The 18,243-nt window shown below is 39.4% G+C and overlaps 2 protein-coding genes and 1 long non-coding RNA gene across 4 annotated transcripts; 1 reads left to right on the forward strand and 2 right to left on the reverse strand.

Annotated features, from left to right (window-relative positions):
- The first annotated feature begins 212 nt into the window (after window positions 1–212).
- Window positions 213–1,812, forward strand: LOC102719272. 2 transcript variants are annotated; one of them, XM_015832928.2, is made up of 3 exons: window positions 213–482; window positions 567–694; window positions 882–1,330. In XM_015832928.2, exons 1-3 carry the CDS (start codon window positions 342–344, stop codon window positions 1,078–1,080), a joined length of 468 nt encoding a protein of 155 aa, XP_015688414.1. In that variant the 5' UTR covers window positions 213–341; the 3' UTR covers window positions 1,081–1,330. The 2 variants fall into 2 exon arrangements, with proteins under 2 accessions (XP_015688414.1, XP_006648353.1); XM_006648290.3 differs by lacking the exon at window positions 882–1,330 and adding an exon at window positions 1,353–1,812 and having other exon boundaries at window positions 216–482.
- Window positions 1,813–7,210: 5,398 nt separating this feature from the next.
- Window positions 7,211–10,199, reverse strand: LOC102701510. The gene is made up of 3 exons (XM_015833487.2): window positions 9,893–10,199; window positions 7,690–7,769; window positions 7,211–7,611 (listed from the first exon to the last, which is right to left on the reverse strand). The coding sequence occupies exons 1-3, from the start codon at window positions 10,055–10,057 to the stop codon at window positions 7,488–7,490; spliced, it is 369 nt and encodes a 122-aa protein (XP_015688973.1). The 5' UTR covers window positions 10,058–10,199; the 3' UTR covers window positions 7,211–7,487.
- A 5,159-nt stretch (window positions 10,200–15,358) lies between these two features.
- Window positions 15,359–17,142, reverse strand: LOC107303606. Its single transcript, XR_005811158.1, has 3 exons — window positions 17,049–17,142; window positions 16,156–16,549; window positions 15,359–16,080 (listed from the first exon to the last, which is right to left on the reverse strand). It is a non-coding gene; the product is annotated as an uncharacterized LOC107303606 (long non-coding RNA).
- Between the last annotated feature and the right edge of the window lie 1,101 nt (window positions 17,143–18,243).

An 18,243-nucleotide genomic window follows, 5' to 3' on the forward strand; every position in this document is an offset into this window, starting at 1 on the left:
AAGATTTCTATAGAAAAGCTGTATTAAAAATCATATTAATATATTTTATATTTTTAAAATAATTAATAATCAATTAATCATGTAGCCCATTCTACCGAACACGCCCTATTCATTCACCGCAGGTGAAAAGGATTTATGGGCCGGACCTCGTCACAGGATTTGCAGATCCGAAAAAACTTTTGGCCCAATAGAGTGAAAGGAATAAAAGGAGAAGGAACCGAGGAAGAGGAGAGAGCAGCCGCAGATAGAGAGAGAGAGAGAGGAAGAAACCCTAGGTAAGGTAAGGTGGCGAGTACCGAGGAAGCATCGATCGGTATTTGCCCCTTCCGCTGAGGTCGACCATGGCGGCGGCGATGCGTCGTTTGGCTGTTTCCCTGAATCCACGGATCTCTCTGCTTCTCCAACCCCATCACACACCCGCTGCTTTCTCGACGTGGACTCCTCGGCATCCTGAGGTTGATCCCACGCCCATCTATCTGCGAGTGAGTATGATCTGTATCTGTATCCTAACCATCTATTTTAATTCTATCTTGTTTACGATTTTAATTTTTATCTATCGCATGCAGGTTATGGACAAGATTGAGGAGATGAAGACGGCTCCTCTGTCCAAGGATGCCTTAAAGTCCCTTCAAAATGCTGAGCAGAAGGCCAAGAAGCATTTCATGGTCACGTATCTGGACGACAACACTGGGAGGTAGTAATAGCTAGTATTTGTTTCTAATCTAACAATCATGATCGATATGTGCCCATGCCGAATTGGGGTAAAATCTTTCCTTGTTGCGGCGTGGAGCGGTTTGGGCCATAGAGGAGTGTGAAATTCTGTCTCAGCCTGCAGCGAAGCAGAAATCCTAATTCTTTTACGATAACGAACATGCCAAAAGGACTGAGGGATCTCACTGGAGAGAGGGCATAGGGAGGCCGTCTTCTCACAAGCATGCTTCGCCGGGACAAAGTGGCCAGAGGGAGGGTGGGAGCAAGCTCGCTGGGGAAGGAGAGGGAGGCTGTCACCGGAGGGGATGGTGTGTTTTCTTGATTTGGGGGATGGGAATAGATGAGACGGTGATGGGGGCTGACTGCTGAGGGCACACACTACAAACGCCATATATCTGAATATGTATATATCCATTCATCTTCTAATTTGTGTCTAGTTTATGTACATCTGTTACCCAGTTTGCTTTATTTGTGCTTACAAATTATGTAAGTCCATTTGTTTGCGTTCTAATTTATGCTGGAATTATCATGAGTTGACTTCGTTGGCTTCCCTCTATTGAAATTGTATTAGCAAATTGTGCTATGTTTTAGTTTGTTCCATTTTCTAGCCGATAAAAGTAATTTGAGGTGTTGCTTTGCAGTGTACCATTGCCACGAGTTAGGCGTATTGGTTTTGGTGGGGAACGGCTGGTGTGCTATGGTGTTGCTGTTTGTATCCCTTGTTTTGTTCTGTTGGGTGCTACTAGCGTTGTCAGCCCATCCCCACCAAAAGCAACAAGCCCTCTCATCCTGGAAAAGGCATCCATTTCAGGATTCGATAAACAAGCAGCAGAAGACACAATGTAACTGTGTTTTGTTTATTTTGTCTACTGCATGATCAGAATGTCAATCTCTTTTATATTGGTAGTGTAACTAGTGGCCCATTACAATGCTACCAGTACTACAAAGAACCTTGTGAATCTGGATGAGCTGGGTCATCTTCGTATGTGTTATCGGCTTAAAAGGTTTGTGTGATGAAACTTATAGTAGTTATGGCAGTCCCATGTTTATTTATGCTTTTGAATTAAGGTGTGACATTTAGCTCTCCGGATTGTTCAGCAATTCAAACTTGCAATCTGCCATAGTATTTTCTTGAACTTTTCCAACCATATATGGAACTCATTTTTGGGTCTTGTCTTAAACCGAGGCTGTGAAGAAAAACATTTTTTCATAGCAGCTTGGAGTGGGTGACATTGTCGGTACTCGACAGATGGCTGAGTTGGTTTTGCTGAAATGCTACAACCTGAGCTCCAGAAGCCATGGCGTGTTGATCTATGAGATGATCGCAGCATGGATGTTGAACTGGTCTGAAAGGGACCTGTTGCTGTACGAGGTGGGTAACACTAGTTGGTCAGGCCCGTCATGTTGTAGAATGGTGAATCCACAGTACATCTACTGTTTCATCCTGCAACCAGCATTCATGTTAAGGTACAGCAGGAGCCAAAAATTATGATGATAAAGCTAAGCTCAGTTAATGGTTGAAAATATAGTTTACCTATGGGTTGGGTTGAGTGTGTAAAGATTGTTGTCCTTGTAGATTTGTGTACCAATTACAGCAGTATTGACAGAGTAGCCATTCTGATTTGCAAGGGAACATTTGCTTGCACTGATGAGGTGATCCATATATTTCAAGCCATTGTGTGCTAGCTGAGTGAGGTGAGGTCTGATGTCCCGTTTGGCACTTATCAAATTAGCTACTGGCATTTGGCAATTGCGTCTATGCTGGTTGCTTGAATAGTTTTGAACAGCCACCGGAGGTCAGGGCACTTGAAGTATGGAGAGAACATGTGGATATGGCGACCAGTTTGGTATACATCTGAGGCACCGGTTGCTGCATGAACAGATAATAATTGATTGAACTTTGCAGCTGCAAGCCTTATCACCTGCCAACAGAGTTCCAAACGAGGTCATATAACTGCTAATGAAACATTGATCTTGGACGACAGAAACAACTTCGTATTTTCGCTTTTGCATTTGCTTATAAGCCAAAATTTAATTTTTTTTAACTATAGGTTTAGAGTTGATTTTGAGGGTTTTTTTTCGTCGAAGTTTACTTTTCAACCTTACCTTTAGATCGCTAAAAATATGTATATAAAAGTTTTATTTATAAATTATATTTTTCTTTTGTAAATATGTCGTTTGACTTTTTACATGAAAAAACCTGCCCGAAAACCTACACATCCAGTACAAAGTGAAATGTTGGAGCCGTCAGTCAAGTTTAGAAACTTCATTCCACCCACTGAAACGACATAATTTCAAGCATTCTGTCAGCTAGTATGGGCTGCAGCTTCGCAGAGGAAGCAGCCAAGGTCTCCCTTCTTGATTCTTTGGAGAATTTACTAAGTAGTATAAGCTGCAAGTGATAGATGTTCACTTAGGTGAATGCAATTCTAATACAAGGTCAAGTTACAACCAGGTTCTCAAAAACTATTTCATTGATAGGTGGCTTACAAATACAATGTATTCACTATCCATGGCAAGCATCATGTAATAAAAAAAAAAAGGAAAGGCAGTCTAAAAAAACTAAACAAAAAATCAGATTAAATGGACAAATAAATTCTAGAAGAATCCAGACTCGAACATAAAAACCGTTCAAGCACCGCATCCCTGGCATGCAGACAACCAGATCACGATAACTTTTTTTTTTTTTTTTGGGCAAAGATCACGATAACTTGATGATGATATATACCATGTTCGTATTACTTGAGATGGGTAGGGTATAATTCTGGGTCGCTTCATTATCAATTAATGATAAATGGCAATTCATATCTAGAATAATCCGGCTCATATGCCTCTTACACAAGGAAAACAAAGGATGAAAATGTCACGTTAAACCAATACTAACCTCCTCTACTAGGAACCAAGAATAAGAGGTAAAACAACTAATTCATGCGCAGCTGAATTGTCCCGATGCTGGGATTGAGGTGAAGAATGTGAGACCTGGGTGGAAATCATATCGATCGTGAGACATGGCCATTCTCGATGTAAGTTTTATGGACACGATTACCTAGAGTCACACATGTCATCAAAAATGTTTGAAACTAGGATAAAACACCCTTCTTTTAATACATAGTTTCATTTATTGTTGTTTTCTAGGTTACATGTAAAACACAAGCTGTCTAGATAACTGTGCTTACATGGTTTCATCTCCATAAAACTCATTTCATCTCTCTTTTCATTAATACGTTGTCACATCATCAAAAACATCTATATAATACCCTATTTATTATCCATAAAACTCCCACTGAGACTGACTTTATGCTCTCAAATAACACCAGGAAATCCATCCCCTCAGGCAATGCGTGTGCTGATGTTCAGGCCTTTTTTAGTTTTCAAAAAAATTTCTATAAAACATCACATCGAATCTTTGGACATTTAAATAAAACATTAAATATAGATGAACTAAAAAACTAATTGCACAGTTATGTGAGAAATCATGAGATGAATTTTTTGAGACTAATTAGTCCATGATTAGCCATAAGTGCTACCGTAACCAATATGTGTTAATGACAGCATAATTAGGCTTAAAAGATTCGTCTCGCGGTTTCCAGACGAGCTGTGAAATTTGTTTTTTCATTCGTGTCCAAAAACCTCTTCCGATATCCGATCAAACGTCTGATGTGATATTTCTGCTAAAAAATTTTGCCATCTAAACACCCCCTCAGAGCAGCTCCAATGTGTGTGCTAAGGTGGTGCATAAAGGAGAGAGAAATATGTGATATAGGTGCTATACATTGGAGTAAGGGTGCTAGGCTAAATTTTTCAAACACACATTGCTTATCTAGACAACTAGTGCTTAGATTAAAAAAATATTTTAGCTAAATATTTAATGTTGTATAGTGGAGAAAGGTGGGAAGGATGTCATCTTTTTATTTCTTTTATTTCAGTGGGTCCCACCTTAATCTAAGATGTATAAGTCTAAATATTGGAGTATTATTCAACGAGCTAATACCTTATGACATGTATAGTCTTAAAACTTACGTAAATATACACTAAAGATGCCCTCAGAAATAAACGAATCTGATTTGGGAAGTACCGCACAAGAACCAAAAAGATCCTTCTGATCAGTTGATTTGCAAGAATTTAATGTCATCAAACTGCAATCAACGAACAATTACAGGTCCAGATTTAATTTGGAATACAAATCTCAACTCTTGGATAGTAGCAATCATGAAAATTGGTGCTGCAATTTTGAGAAACACAAAAGTCTAACAAGATTGAACGTGATACTATCAAAGAGAGGATGCAGCAGAATCACCTAGAAGAAGAACGGGCATTAAAGTCTGTGTTAGTTGAAGCATTAGAATAATATAGAAGTCTTCGAATCAACATCACATTCAGAATTACCAAAAAAGAAAAAAAAGATGTGGTCTTTCTGAGTGTGCTCAGGTGTGATGAAATATTCATCTTCAGAAACATTAGCTTGTGAAAGCTTCTTAGAGAAAACAGCCATGTGTGATGTGTCATGCATGTGATTACCATCAATAGACAATGCAGCTCTAGAGGGTACCACATTATCTGCACGATTGAAAACAAGACAGCCAACCAAATTTCATTAAGGTGAAAAAGGAGAGTTTACAAATTGAATACATCGGCAAGAAAGCTGTCGAAGGTTTGATCGCCGGCTCACAAGCCGAACCGAGCGATCAGCAAGGAAACGTCATGCTGACTAGTCGCGTCCTATTTTGAACACTCCCGCTAACTTCCAGACCCCCACTTCTTTCTTGATTTCGTAAAACAGGTGTGGTGCCGAAGTTATCTTCTGATTAAAAATCCTCGCATTTCGCTCCTTTCAGATCATTCAACACACAAGCTGTACCAGGCAATCAAAATTTGCTCAGAACTTGGGCTGACAGCTTGTTCTGGCGTGAATCCACCATTGTCCAAGGTTTTCAGCTGAGCCGCTAGGTAGCGGGAACACAATGCCTGCCCATTGCCTTATCAGTCTCCACACACATGTTGTGTATTCGCAGGCAACAAATAGATGAAAGCATTCCTCCTGAGCTACTTGACACAGTCCACAGGTTGCATTGTGCGGCCAGCCTATTTTGATGAGGTTGTCTGCCGTAAGACACCTTTGCTTTTCTGCTAGCCACATGAAAAACTTGATCTTGGATGGCACTTTGGACTTCCATATAAGTCTCCCACAAGGTGTTGTGGTCTTTGCAATGAAGAACAGCTCATAGATGTCTGACACCGAGAATACACCTTTGGTTGATGTCTTCCACATTAATGTCATCGCTTTCCGACGTGTTCATTTCTAGGTTCTGCACCTCGTCCCAAATCCGAAAAAATTCTTCAATTGCTGCATTTGAAGGTGCACCTTTTATGTCTTTAACCCGTCGGTTGTCCTGTAAAGCTTGTGCCACTGTAATTCCGGGCTTTTCCACAATTTCTAGGTTCTGCACCTCGTCCCAAATCTGAATTCAAAACAAGACTGGGGCTTACTGATTTGCGTTTCCACTACAGTTGTGAGTTCATTGCATAAAAACCGATTATCTGTTTAACAAAAAGTGTAGTTCTCCAGAACAAGGAAAGCTACCTTAAATAATCCGTGCCCCTCTAGAACTGGCCCAGCATTGAAAGAAAGTATGTAAAAATTTACACAAAACTAAATGGCAATAGTTAAATATACAACAGTGCTCTGCCGTGCATACAGAAAATGTGCAATGATGTGGATATAACGCAATAGGGCTCCAAGACAAAGTATGAATTTCTAACACTGAATATTACTGAAATGAATACATTTTGTCATTGTTAAGCAAAATGTCTAGCTTTGTTCAGATTTTTTCCCTTTCCTTTTTTTGGCGGGTCAGCCGGAAGATTGGACCGACCAATTTTATTAAGATTGAGAAATATTACATACTCCTGTATTCGACAGGAAAATAAAGGAGGTTTCAAATCACTCAGGAATTAACAACACCATAGAGCAAGTGTCGAACGATTCCTGTAGCTCTTCTGCTGGGTTCAGATTTGAGCAGGAACCAGGAAAAAAGTGTCTGCACTATGGCAGTACTCTATGGAACCGGAGGGAGTATGTGCATCAAAATGGCATAACCAACGAACTTGTTACATGATAACCTAATTCCCAACCAATTAAGTTTCCATGGAAACGCTAACCTTCTGAACGACGACAGGAGTGTTTCCCTTAGAATGGTATTGCCTCAGGAGATGATAGTGTGTAGCTGAACTAGTAGGAAGTGAGTTTTTGAATGATACACCGGACAATCTAGATTGCTGTCCATTTGAAATATTATCTTTTGTTGCTCTACTCACTGGCACCTTTAACTGAACTAGTATCGTTGGATTCTTTTTCGATGGTTTTGGAAATAGAAGAGAGAAAGAGTGGCGTTTTGGCGTTCTGTCAATTATAGGCATCTGACAATCCAGGCTGAGCGGCAGCAAATACTAGCAATTGTTTCATATAGTAACAAATGATTAATTTGCAAGGGTAGGCTTGCACAAAGCCAGTTTTGATTTGACCAAAACCGATGAAACCAGCCTGACTTTTAAACGAGATTGATCATTGACGCATACGTTAGAACAATATGCCAATTACAGCACCAGCGTTTGTTGGTTGCAACCAAAACACGAGAGCATTTCCACCCTTTACATTACACTCGTCTTTCTACTTAGACTTGCCAATTAGAACAATACCAGCGGTTGCTGGTTGCAACTTTTGCCAGACAAAATAAGTTCCCTAACTAGACAAGATTCCACACACACTCTCAGCTCCCTTACTTACTCTGAGAGGTTTTTCTTATCATGTATCCAATAGCTCCACCAGCCGTTAGCACAAAAGCAACCATACAGGAGTTCCGCAAGTCCTCTTGAATGATCTCTCGACGAGCATGTTGGATGCTAAAAGGAGAAATCATTAGTACTTCTGCAAAAAAAAAAAAGGGCAGGGCACAAACGATAAAGAATTACTATGTATACCTCGTGACGATTTCCTGTGCCATGTCTTGATCCATCGAACAAACTCCTTTTCTCATGAGTCCCTCAAATAGTAGATCCAACTATAAGACAAAAAAGATAGCAACATGACCAATTTGACGAAAGGTCAACACTTCCAATCAATCAGCAGTCGGGCTATATTCTTGAAACAAAGGTAAGCAAGTGATGTGCTCACCTTGAGCATTTGGTTTTTAAATGTCAAGTGGGTTCCTAAGTGGCCTACTGGCCTTTCTTTTGGAGTATCCATTTATTATATACGGTTGAGACAAATCAATAGATTATAATGTGCATGAATCAAGAATAAAAAAGGAAAGTGTGGCAGTAGCACCTAACAACACGCTACACACTAATTTCATCATGTATGCAAACAGCACCATGTGATGCAACTATCCAAACTTGTTTAACAAATAAAAAGAAAACAGATTTAACTAAGCTAATTTAATAGCTGCCTGATCACATCCATTTAGATGATGACATTGTTGGATACAGGACAAGTCTGGCGGACGCACATGCACCACATGATTTTAAACAAGAACTATTCAACGGTATAAAATACCAGACATCAGGATAACACAGAAAATAGTAATAATCATAGTTAAGGTTCCCTCTGTTGAGAAAGATGACCCACTATTCTAGGCTATCCATGGAGAGAGGATTTTATTGGTCTAACAGTTTTACTTGTGCAGCTAAGGGGAGACCCACAATAGATCATCTATGTAGTTATTTACAGGCTCTGTGGGTAAGAAATACTTGAGGAACGCTTTTGATTCTTACTTTGGTGCTATATACTCAACCCTTGCTTGTTTGACTTAGGCCTAAAATATACAAGCAACTTATCCTGGCTGGGTTTAAAAAGCCTTGATCGAGCTGTTTGGAAACCTGCCCTTGCTGCATGGCTGTTATATTGTTCAAAAAGGCTAAAATACCCTTGAGCTGCAAGGATTCTTTATGAACTGATCTTCTTCCATAGGCTCATTTTAGCAGTTCATACTTGAAAACGATGACTCATGGTATGAAATTTCTTTTTCTTTTTTTTTGAGGGTAAAGATTTGAATTTTCTTTAACAGAAAATGGTTTGCACTCAGTTTTGAAACTTCTGTCTTTGTAAACTTTCACATCATTCAAAATGCGCAAACATAGAAAGCAACAGCACTTGGAAATCAATTGAGATGAAAATAAACCATGCATGCGACATTATTGTTATTCATTAACCATACTATTCCTCCACAATACTGATTAACACACTGAAAGACCAACATGAAAGCACAAATTCACTATTGCAATCTAGAACTACCCTCCTAGGTAGCACTTACCCCAACAAATAAAAGGAAAAAAAACTAATTTAATATGGATAGCTAGTTTCTTTAGGTTCTTAATCATATTTTATAAATATCAGCAGCAAAATCAGATCTGACCCAAGAGCTACAATTGAGCACTAAATTCAGAGTGGTGAGGATGAGGAACGGTGCAGATAACCTTGATGTTAGAATGGCACTGGTAGGAAAGGGTAAAGATGATGGCAATGGTGGTGGCCTAATGGAGGTGCATCCAGCGATGAAGGCATCCGATTGTTTTGGATTTGGCTCTTTTACTTTTAAGTTAAAGCTTAGGACCAAACAAACAAAGCCTAATCACTTGCAATGAGATGGGATGCAATAGATGTTGAAGCAAGGTGCAAAAAACAATGCTGGAGACAGCTCGAAAGCTTTTTGTAACTACTCCCTCCGTTTTACGATATAAGACTTTCTAGCCTTACCCAAATTTATATGAATGCTAATAAACCTAGACACATATAAAACATACAATTTATCAATGAATGAATCCAGTCAGATCTGGCATATGCTACTTATTATTATGATTTGCATGGAATACGCTGAACACCAATTTCTGGTTGACGGTTCCATTACCTCGTAAAAATTTCCTAAACAATTAAATTCTACTGATGAATAAACCGGAAGACCAGAGGTACCCACACAACCTGAAATTTATTTGGTCCATCATGTATCCTAACAAGTACGGAGTATTTCTTTCTCTCTCTGAGAAAACTAATATTTCATCCCTCCGGGATGTGGTCTGTCTGATACAGCGCAAAGTGATCAAACGAAACCCCACCACGGGGACGGGGAAGCTACGCTTGTGGGAAGGCAGGGTATGATCTTCAAGGGGACGGAAAGGCGAAGTTTACCTTCTCAAGTGCAGACTTGGGAGGCTGATCACCTGATGCGCCAGACGTTTGCGAGTAGAAAGGGCGGGGCGGGGCGGTGGCGCGGCGGACGGCGGGCACTGAAGAAGGCGGTGCGGACAAGAGTGCCCGGCGGAGGACGGACGCGCGCCGCATCGTGGAAGCCATCCCCTCTCGCCTCCTACCTTTGCCTCTCCGCTTTCCTCTTCCTTGGTTTAGGGTTTCCTCCTCCTCCCTCGGCGGCGGCGTGGTTGGGGTGGGGTGGACAGAGAAGTAGAGAACCAAGTTATCGGCTGGGCTCTATGAAATGCCCTCCTATCTCTTCAGGGAATTTAACTATTTGCTGCCGTTAGGAATGGCATCTCTTTAAATACCATCTTTAGCATAGTTCTTACATATTTGCCATCTAAGAGATTGATTTTCCTAATAATTTGCCACTCTTGCACACGTGGCATTAACTTTCCTAATAACTAGATGGATACCCCGCGTGTTGCTGCGAGAGAACTGTGTGATAATATAGTAGCTATGAATTTTTAAAAAAATCTTACCTACTATACAATTTTTTCATGTGTTTATATATTTTTGTGTCTTTACCAATTATCCATAAGTTATAAAATGGTTAGGTGGTATGGTGTGTTTTTTGTGGGAAGAGATGTAATTTACACTTTTGATGAATTATCCAAAGGCTAAAAACAATTAAGATGATGTAAAGAGATGTAATTTACACCCTTGATGTATCATTCTAAGACTAAAAACAATTGAGATGATGTGGCTTAATTTACACCCTTGATGTATCATCCTAAGGCTAAAAACAATTGAAGCTTCTTGAGAGAAGAAAGAATGACGTTAACTTTATAGAAAGTATAGATGAGATAGTCTAATTACGAATTTATAGTACGTGGAAAACTACACGAGCGTCCCCTTAGATTTCTCTTATTATATAATGCACCGGTCACCGGTGGGCCTCGGAGGTTTTCGTTATCCAATTCTATCATGTTTTTCACCGACCATGATAAACAACCACTAGAGTTATGAATTTAGATTACGGATAGATATTAGGTGGTTAAATCTCTCCTAAAAACCAGTTAAACCGATAAACATTCTTCTCTTGATTTAGAGGTTAATTTACGAGTCCATCATATAATACAACTTCTCAAAGCAATGTATCACAATAACATTTAACATCATTGAGACAACAAGACTTATAGTTCACTATATTATATAAATAAAACCAAGATTAATTAAGCAGGTGTTGATTGAATGTTAATAGCTCCTGTTCCTAGGATTTTATTTAAGGTCATTTCACAATCCATTATTGGCCACATGTTATTTGAATAAATAAGGAGGTAAGTTCTTAGTTAGTGGATCCGCAAGCATCGATTTAGTGTTTATGTATTCAACTTTAATTGTTTTAATCATAAACTCTATCTTTCACAATATGATATTTAAAGTCAATGTGTTTGGCAGGCTCACTTGATTTGTTACTCGTATTGAAAATTGTGATCTCATTGTCGTATATGTCAGGTTTTTTTCAATGTTGTCAACCACTTATAATCTCGGGATAAAATTTTTAAGCCATACAACCTGCTATGTTGTGCGTTAACATGTCACAAATTATGCATGCACTGTCGTCCATACGGTCAGTGTTTGCTTAGAGCATCTCCAATAGATGGCTAAAAATTAAATCCTAAAAAAATTGTATTGGAGGCCTTTAAAAAATAATGGGCCTAAAGAATACGCCCCTACTCCAATAGAAACCAGTCTTAAAAATAGTTAATTGATCAAATCAACCAAATTAGTTAAGATAGATCTTTCTTTTTTTTTTTTTAACGTTGCCGCCCCTTTGCATTACGACGTTGCCGACGCCTGGCAGAACGTCGCCGCCACCTGGTGTATACGTGCGCCGCCATTGCTGTGGACGGTATTTCTTTTTCTGACTGCCACGTCGCTCTCTTCTTTCTCCTTCCCTTCTGTAATTAATTGTCTAATGATTTATTGTATGAAGAAACACGGATGGGATTGCTCTGAAATTATGAAAATTAATTCTTCGTATTCTCATATATTATATATTTTACGATATATTTATAGTCTAATAATGAGTAGTTTTGCAGTTCAACCAATCCGCGATGAGTTATCCTCGTTCTTTATTTCAACAGCTATTAGATGAATCCTTATTTGATGATGATGATGAATTTTTGTTGGCGATGACACAAGTATTGTATTCGTGTGCATGCTCTATTAATTTACCAAAACCTGGTGGGTCTATTGCTGGACATCAGATGATTGACCGTAGCCGAGAAGCACGACATTTGAGATTATATCACGATTATTTCTCCGATAATCCAACTTATGGGCTGATTTATTTTAGACGCAGGTTTGTACCAAGTCTATTTAATTTATTTAATCATTGTGACGAATGATAATATATACATCCCCATTATATTTTGTTTTGTTCATGCAGGTTTAGAATAAGCCGTTCTCTTTTTGTACGCATAATGAATAAAGTAAAGCAACATGATGACTATTTTGTGCAGAAAAGAAATGCAGCTGGCATACTTAAATTAAGTTGTTTGTAGAAGGTCACTGCAGCGCTTCGTCAATTGTCTTATGGTGTAGCTGCAGATGCTGTGGATGATTATTGTGGCCTTGGTGAAAGTACCGCTCTTGAGAGTTTTGAGACGGTTTGTTAAATCAGTTGTTGGAGTTTTTGAACAAGAGTACTTAAGATCACCTAATGCGAACGATACAACTCGATTACTTGCACTTGCAAAGAAAAGAGGGTTCCCTGTAATGTTAGGTTCTATAGATTGCATGTATTGGAAGTGGAAGAATTGTCCTTTAGCATTTCAAGGTATGTGCTCCAGCCACTTGCATGAGCCTACAATAATTTTAGAAGCTACATTAATCTCCATTGTTTGCAAAGCTAGCTGAAGGTGAGGCTCCTAAAGTAAACTATAACATAAATGGTCATAATTATACAATGTGATATTATCTTTTTGATGGCATATATCCATCTTGGGTGACATCTGTCAAAATTAGGGGTGGATATCGAACCAGCTCGGTTCGACTCGGCTCGGTTCGATCTAGCTCGGTAAGATAACGAGCTAGCTCGGTTCGGCTCGTTATCTTAACGAGCTAAAAGCCCAGCTCGGCTCGTTTGAAAGCTCGAGCTGGCTCGTTAGGCTCGTGAGCCAGCAGCAGCAACGTATGGTGGCCGGCGACAAAACGAGTTGATGACATAGTAGATCTACGGTGGCCTATGACGGTGGGAGCGCTGACGGGGGGAGGCAGTGCACCAGCGTAGGCGACGCGTCGGTGGCAGGGGCAACGCGCCAGCGGTGGGCACGACGCGCCAACGGTGGAGCGGGCGTCTAGCCGCCTAGGAGAGCAGTCGCCTGTCGCCTGGTCGTCGAACGACGAGAGAGGTGATAGTGTTGTGTGGCTATGTGGTAGCGGTGGGAGTGCGGCTCTACTGGTGGTGCTGCATGCTGCGTGCTATGACTATTGTCCTTTGCTTGTTGCATGGCTAGGGTTCTTTATTGGGTCGTGGCTGGTGGGCCTATGGCCTGTTGTCCATGTGTTGTATTTTGTGCTCCGGCTCGTTAAGGCTCGCGAGCAGCTCGCGAGCCAGTTTGAGTTGACTCGTTATCTCTAATGAGCTAAAATGCTAGCTCGGCTCGTTAGAAAAATAAAACGAGTCGAGTCGAGCGAGCTAACGAGTCACGAGCTTCTAGTCCACCCTTAGTCAAAACCATACAAGAACCACTTGGTAATAAAAGGAAATATTTTGCAAAAGCACAAGAAGCGGTAAGAAAGAATGTTGAACGTGGTGTTCTACAGGCTCGTTTCACCATTGTTCGTGGACCGGCTTGATCATGGGATGAAGAGACACTAGGATATATTATGAAACCTTGTGTCATAATGCACAATATGATAGTAGAAGATGAGGGAGAAGTGGATCCTAGAGAACAGCTCAGCGAGGGAGGTGAAAATGTTAGTGTTTCGCATGATGAAACACCGGATCTTCAGGAATTTATTAAGACACACAAAATAAGGGATTTATTAAGAAAAAAAAATAAGGGACAATGAAACACACCATCAACTAAGAAAAGATTTAGTAGAGCACCTCTGGCATGCTGGCAGCATCATCCAGACGAATATTCATGATTCACATTGTATTATTAAAATTCAGTTTGTCTCTATTAAAATTAATTTTATTTCAGCCATCTTTATAAATACTTCATTTATTCCGTCGAGATTAAACTAGACTAATTTTTTTAATTCTCGTGTACCTTGATTACTATAATTTTTTCCTTTTTTCTTGTGCCAGTCTAGCTGCAGAGATAGATCGATCCTGCCCTGCATGCGGCCATGGTGCTACTGTGGTGATAGTTGTAGTCTGTAGGCTTTACAGTCTACTACTGGTAGTATGGTGCTACTTTGGTGGCAGCTTTACATGTAGCATTGATGGGGGTGGCTGTACATCCCCTTTAAATCACAGGAATAAAAAAACAGGATACGAAAAATATAGGATTCTGACAGAAATACTGGTGTAATACAGATAATTACAAAACACATGAAAAACATAGGAATGACCATTTAATTAGACCACAGGAAAAAACACAGGAATTTGAGAAGAGATAAAAAATCAAAGGATTTTTTTCCTTGAGATTCTATCTCTTGTTAAATTTTCTCTATGAGAAAAGACATTCTATAGAAATTTTATAGGATTTTATAGGGTTCATTCCTTTAATTCAAAGGGTTTTGTAGAAAAATTACTATAGAAATAACATTTAAATCAAAGGAGGCCTAAAAAAGTTAAAAGGTGCTGCCCGTGGGCCCGTGCAGATAGAGAAACATCAAACAACTTACTACTATTTACTTCAGTGCCGAGCAAGCCCGATGTATGCTAATTTCAGCTCTGGTCAAGTCAGTACATAATTAACTAATTATCTGCTCCCGCTGTCTCAAAAAACGCATTCTTCGGTTTTTTCCCAGCGTTTGACCATCCGTCTTATTTAAAAAAATTTAGAAAATTAAAAAAAAATAGTCATACGTAAAGTACTATTCATGATTTATCATCTAATAAAAATAGTCATACGTAAAACAAAAATATCAGTCACAAAAAAATTAAATAAGACGAAGAGTCAAAGATTATAGGTAAAAAGTAAAAGATTGTTTTATTTTAGGACGGAGAGTGTATCACAGTATCTAACTATACGTTAGTATCAGAGCCACGAAATAAGCAAAGTAGAGCCTAAACCGTACTGTACCTGCGTATGACAGAGTTGCTTCCTTCTGAAACCATCTTTTGATTAAAAGCTTAAATCTTCTGAAACCATCTTTTGATTAAAGCTTAAATCTCAATTCTGCAGTAGTGCCAAATAAACTAACGAAAATTCATGATTGTCCCGACAAAGGAATATGTAATAAAATGAATACTACTAACACCAAATATTAATATCCAATGCCAACTCATCTCCTTAATATTTGCAAGAAGCATCCCTTAATCAAACAAAAAGAGAATGACAAGTAGCTAAATAGCACAATAAATAATTCTAACAAATAAGAAACACTTACAAGGTCAATTGGAGTTTTTTTTTTTTTTGCGATGAGCGATTATCTCATTCCATAGGCTCTTGTATTACTGTTGTTGAAGAAGAGGCATTGAAGTAAAATCTATTGTCGTAATTCTCTCTTCTTCTAACATTCTCTTCAACTGTACTTCATCATCAGTATCCTTTGCAACCCTTTTTTTTCTAACTCAAGCCTATCTACATGTAGTTTATAAGACTGTTTATACCTCTCTTCCTTTTTATTCTCTTTCTCCACATCTAACTCTCTTTTCTTTCTCCCATAGATGCTCAATAGTTGCGACACATTCTTCACCTCCTCCTCTCTTCAGTTGCTCTTTTGCCCTCTTTTTACCCATCGGTCTCTTGATCACTTCATTTTCTGTAGTTTCAATTTCTCCTACATCATGGGAAGTCATCTCACCATTACGGCTAATTCTAACTGAACATGCATTTGCACTAGCCTTCTGTTTTTTATTTGCATAATCCTTTTCAGCTGCTATTTGCTTCATCTTATTATGCCACTTGGGGTGTGAACGCAACAAAGACCAGCAATGAGAGAATTTGAAATTGCTTATCATCCTCTGTGGCTCTAAACAAAGCCATCGCCTGTAAAATCTGCACAACTTGAGTTAGAAAATTGTAGCAAACATGTAGAAGTAAGGTAAAAGAATCTAGATTATGCTTATTTACCTTGTCCTCTATAGTAGCACAGCTTTGTCTTCTTCCCTCGATTTAGCTAACACACGCACAAAACTTGTTAACATTTTCTTGAATAGTTCTCCAACGAATTTCAATAGAAATTAGGCTACGATATGATGTGAATTGCTTGTTTTCATGAAAGTAATCATAAATCATCTTCCAAAATGCAGTACGAGTTTGATTTATGCCTAGCACTGGATCCTCACATCTTCCTTCTCAATAAAATTCTTTGTCCTTTTCTAATTAGGTCTAGTTGAAGTAGCTTTCTTCAGAAAGGGTGTATGATCCTCCTCTTGCTGACTACTCTGACCATCCCAATCAGCTGAGTAGTTGCCCTCGTTCAACAAATTAGTGTAGAATCCTTCTTCTTCCATTTTTAATAGTTCTACAAAAGGCAAGGGGGATTTTTATTGCAAAAATAAAGTTTTCCACAACCAATGGCTGTAATATACAAATAAATAATCATTAACTACTTCATCCATTTATAATTCAAATATTACAAGATGATCATTGTTACCTTCTCACTTTCTCACTGTTCTAATTGATTTATGTTGTTTGCACATAGTACATCATATAAGATCGAGAAAACACAAGAATAAAAAATATAATTAAACGAATAATTTAATGTAACGTAACATTGTTTGCACATAGTATATCATATAAGATAAAAAAACACGAGAGTAATACAATTAAACGAATGATTTAATGTAATGTAACATGGCATACTATAGCAAATGAATAGCAGTATAGTCTAGAAAAGAAGAGGGAGAGGTAGCAGTAGCAGTATACTCTAGAAAAGCAGTAGAGCAGTAGTACTAAACGAAGAGACACCTAGAAAAGCACAAGCATTTTATAATCTAGAAAAGCAAGCAGTAATAGTATACCTGGAGCAGACAGCGAGCGAGCCTAAATCGTACTGTACTAGCAGCGGCGGCCTTCGGCGAGCGGGCTGCGGTTGGCGGTGGCGCCGGCGGCGAGCTGTTGTGGAGGGGGCGGCGTCGCCGGCGGCCTTCAGCGGAGCGGGCTTCGGCGGCCGCGGCCTGCGCTGAAGAGGGCGGCTCCGCCGCCGGCCTTCAGCGGAGCGGGCGGCGCCGGATGGGACGGCACCGGCGACGAACTTCGGCGATGGGGGCGAAACCAGTGGCAACGAACTTCGGTGGAGATGGCGCAAGTTCGGCGTGAGAAAAGAAAAAGGCGCCACAGACTTTTCACGTGCGATCGTTTTGCCGCTAAATGAGATTGGGAGTGCGTACTATGTACTCAGATTTACATAAGTTTTAGGCTTGGATTAAGAGCACTGTTATTTTAGGAATGTTTTAGGTGGCCTGTTGGACCTTTGTTTTTATGCAAAACCGAAAAAGTGTTTTAGGGACTTGTTTGCCCATTGTTGAGATGCTCTTAGTATTTTTCTGTGGAATGGCTCCCCTCGCAAGAGTGAATATATATCCAAAAGTAGATTTTTTTATATCTAAACATCATGCGAACTTAGCATCTGAATAGCCTAAAAACTTCAAACTTATCAAATTTTCTGTACGTGAGCATGTAATATTTTGTTCCTTGCAAATAACGACACTTTCTTTACTGCCATCTAGTGGTCCATGCCTAGTCCAGGCAGACATTTGCCAAGCATCGTGGTTACAAGTGCAAGTCTAGTCGCGTACAAACTTGAGGATATATTAAGCTTTCGATGGCTGAAGCATGCATTACCTTATTCATTTCTTTTTCTTAGAACTCATTTCTAGGACTTTGGAATGAACCAAATTTGTCCCTTTCATTATTGAAGCAGGTGACTGTTGACGCTGAAAAGAATAACAACGTGTCACGCACATAGACTTGGGAGTTACTCTAAGATCACTCCAGTGTAGGACATAATTCTTAGAATGTTGAGCGTGCCAGTCAGTTTGATGTTGTAAATAATAAGATATAACATAGAAAATAGTTAAACCCGAAATCGCTATCGGCCAGACAGTCGATACCATCCCAGGACCCTAGAGGATCGGCTTTACATGAATTTCATGGTGATAGGTGTAAATATGCTCAATTGGCCGAATCAGAAGTAGGATAACCACCAAATAGACC

Source organism: Oryza brachyantha, chromosome 2, assembly GCF_000231095.2.
Source record: "Oryza brachyantha chromosome 2, ObraRS2, whole genome shotgun sequence".
Classification (NCBI taxonomy): Eukaryota; Viridiplantae; Streptophyta; class Magnoliopsida; order Poales; family Poaceae; genus Oryza; species Oryza brachyantha.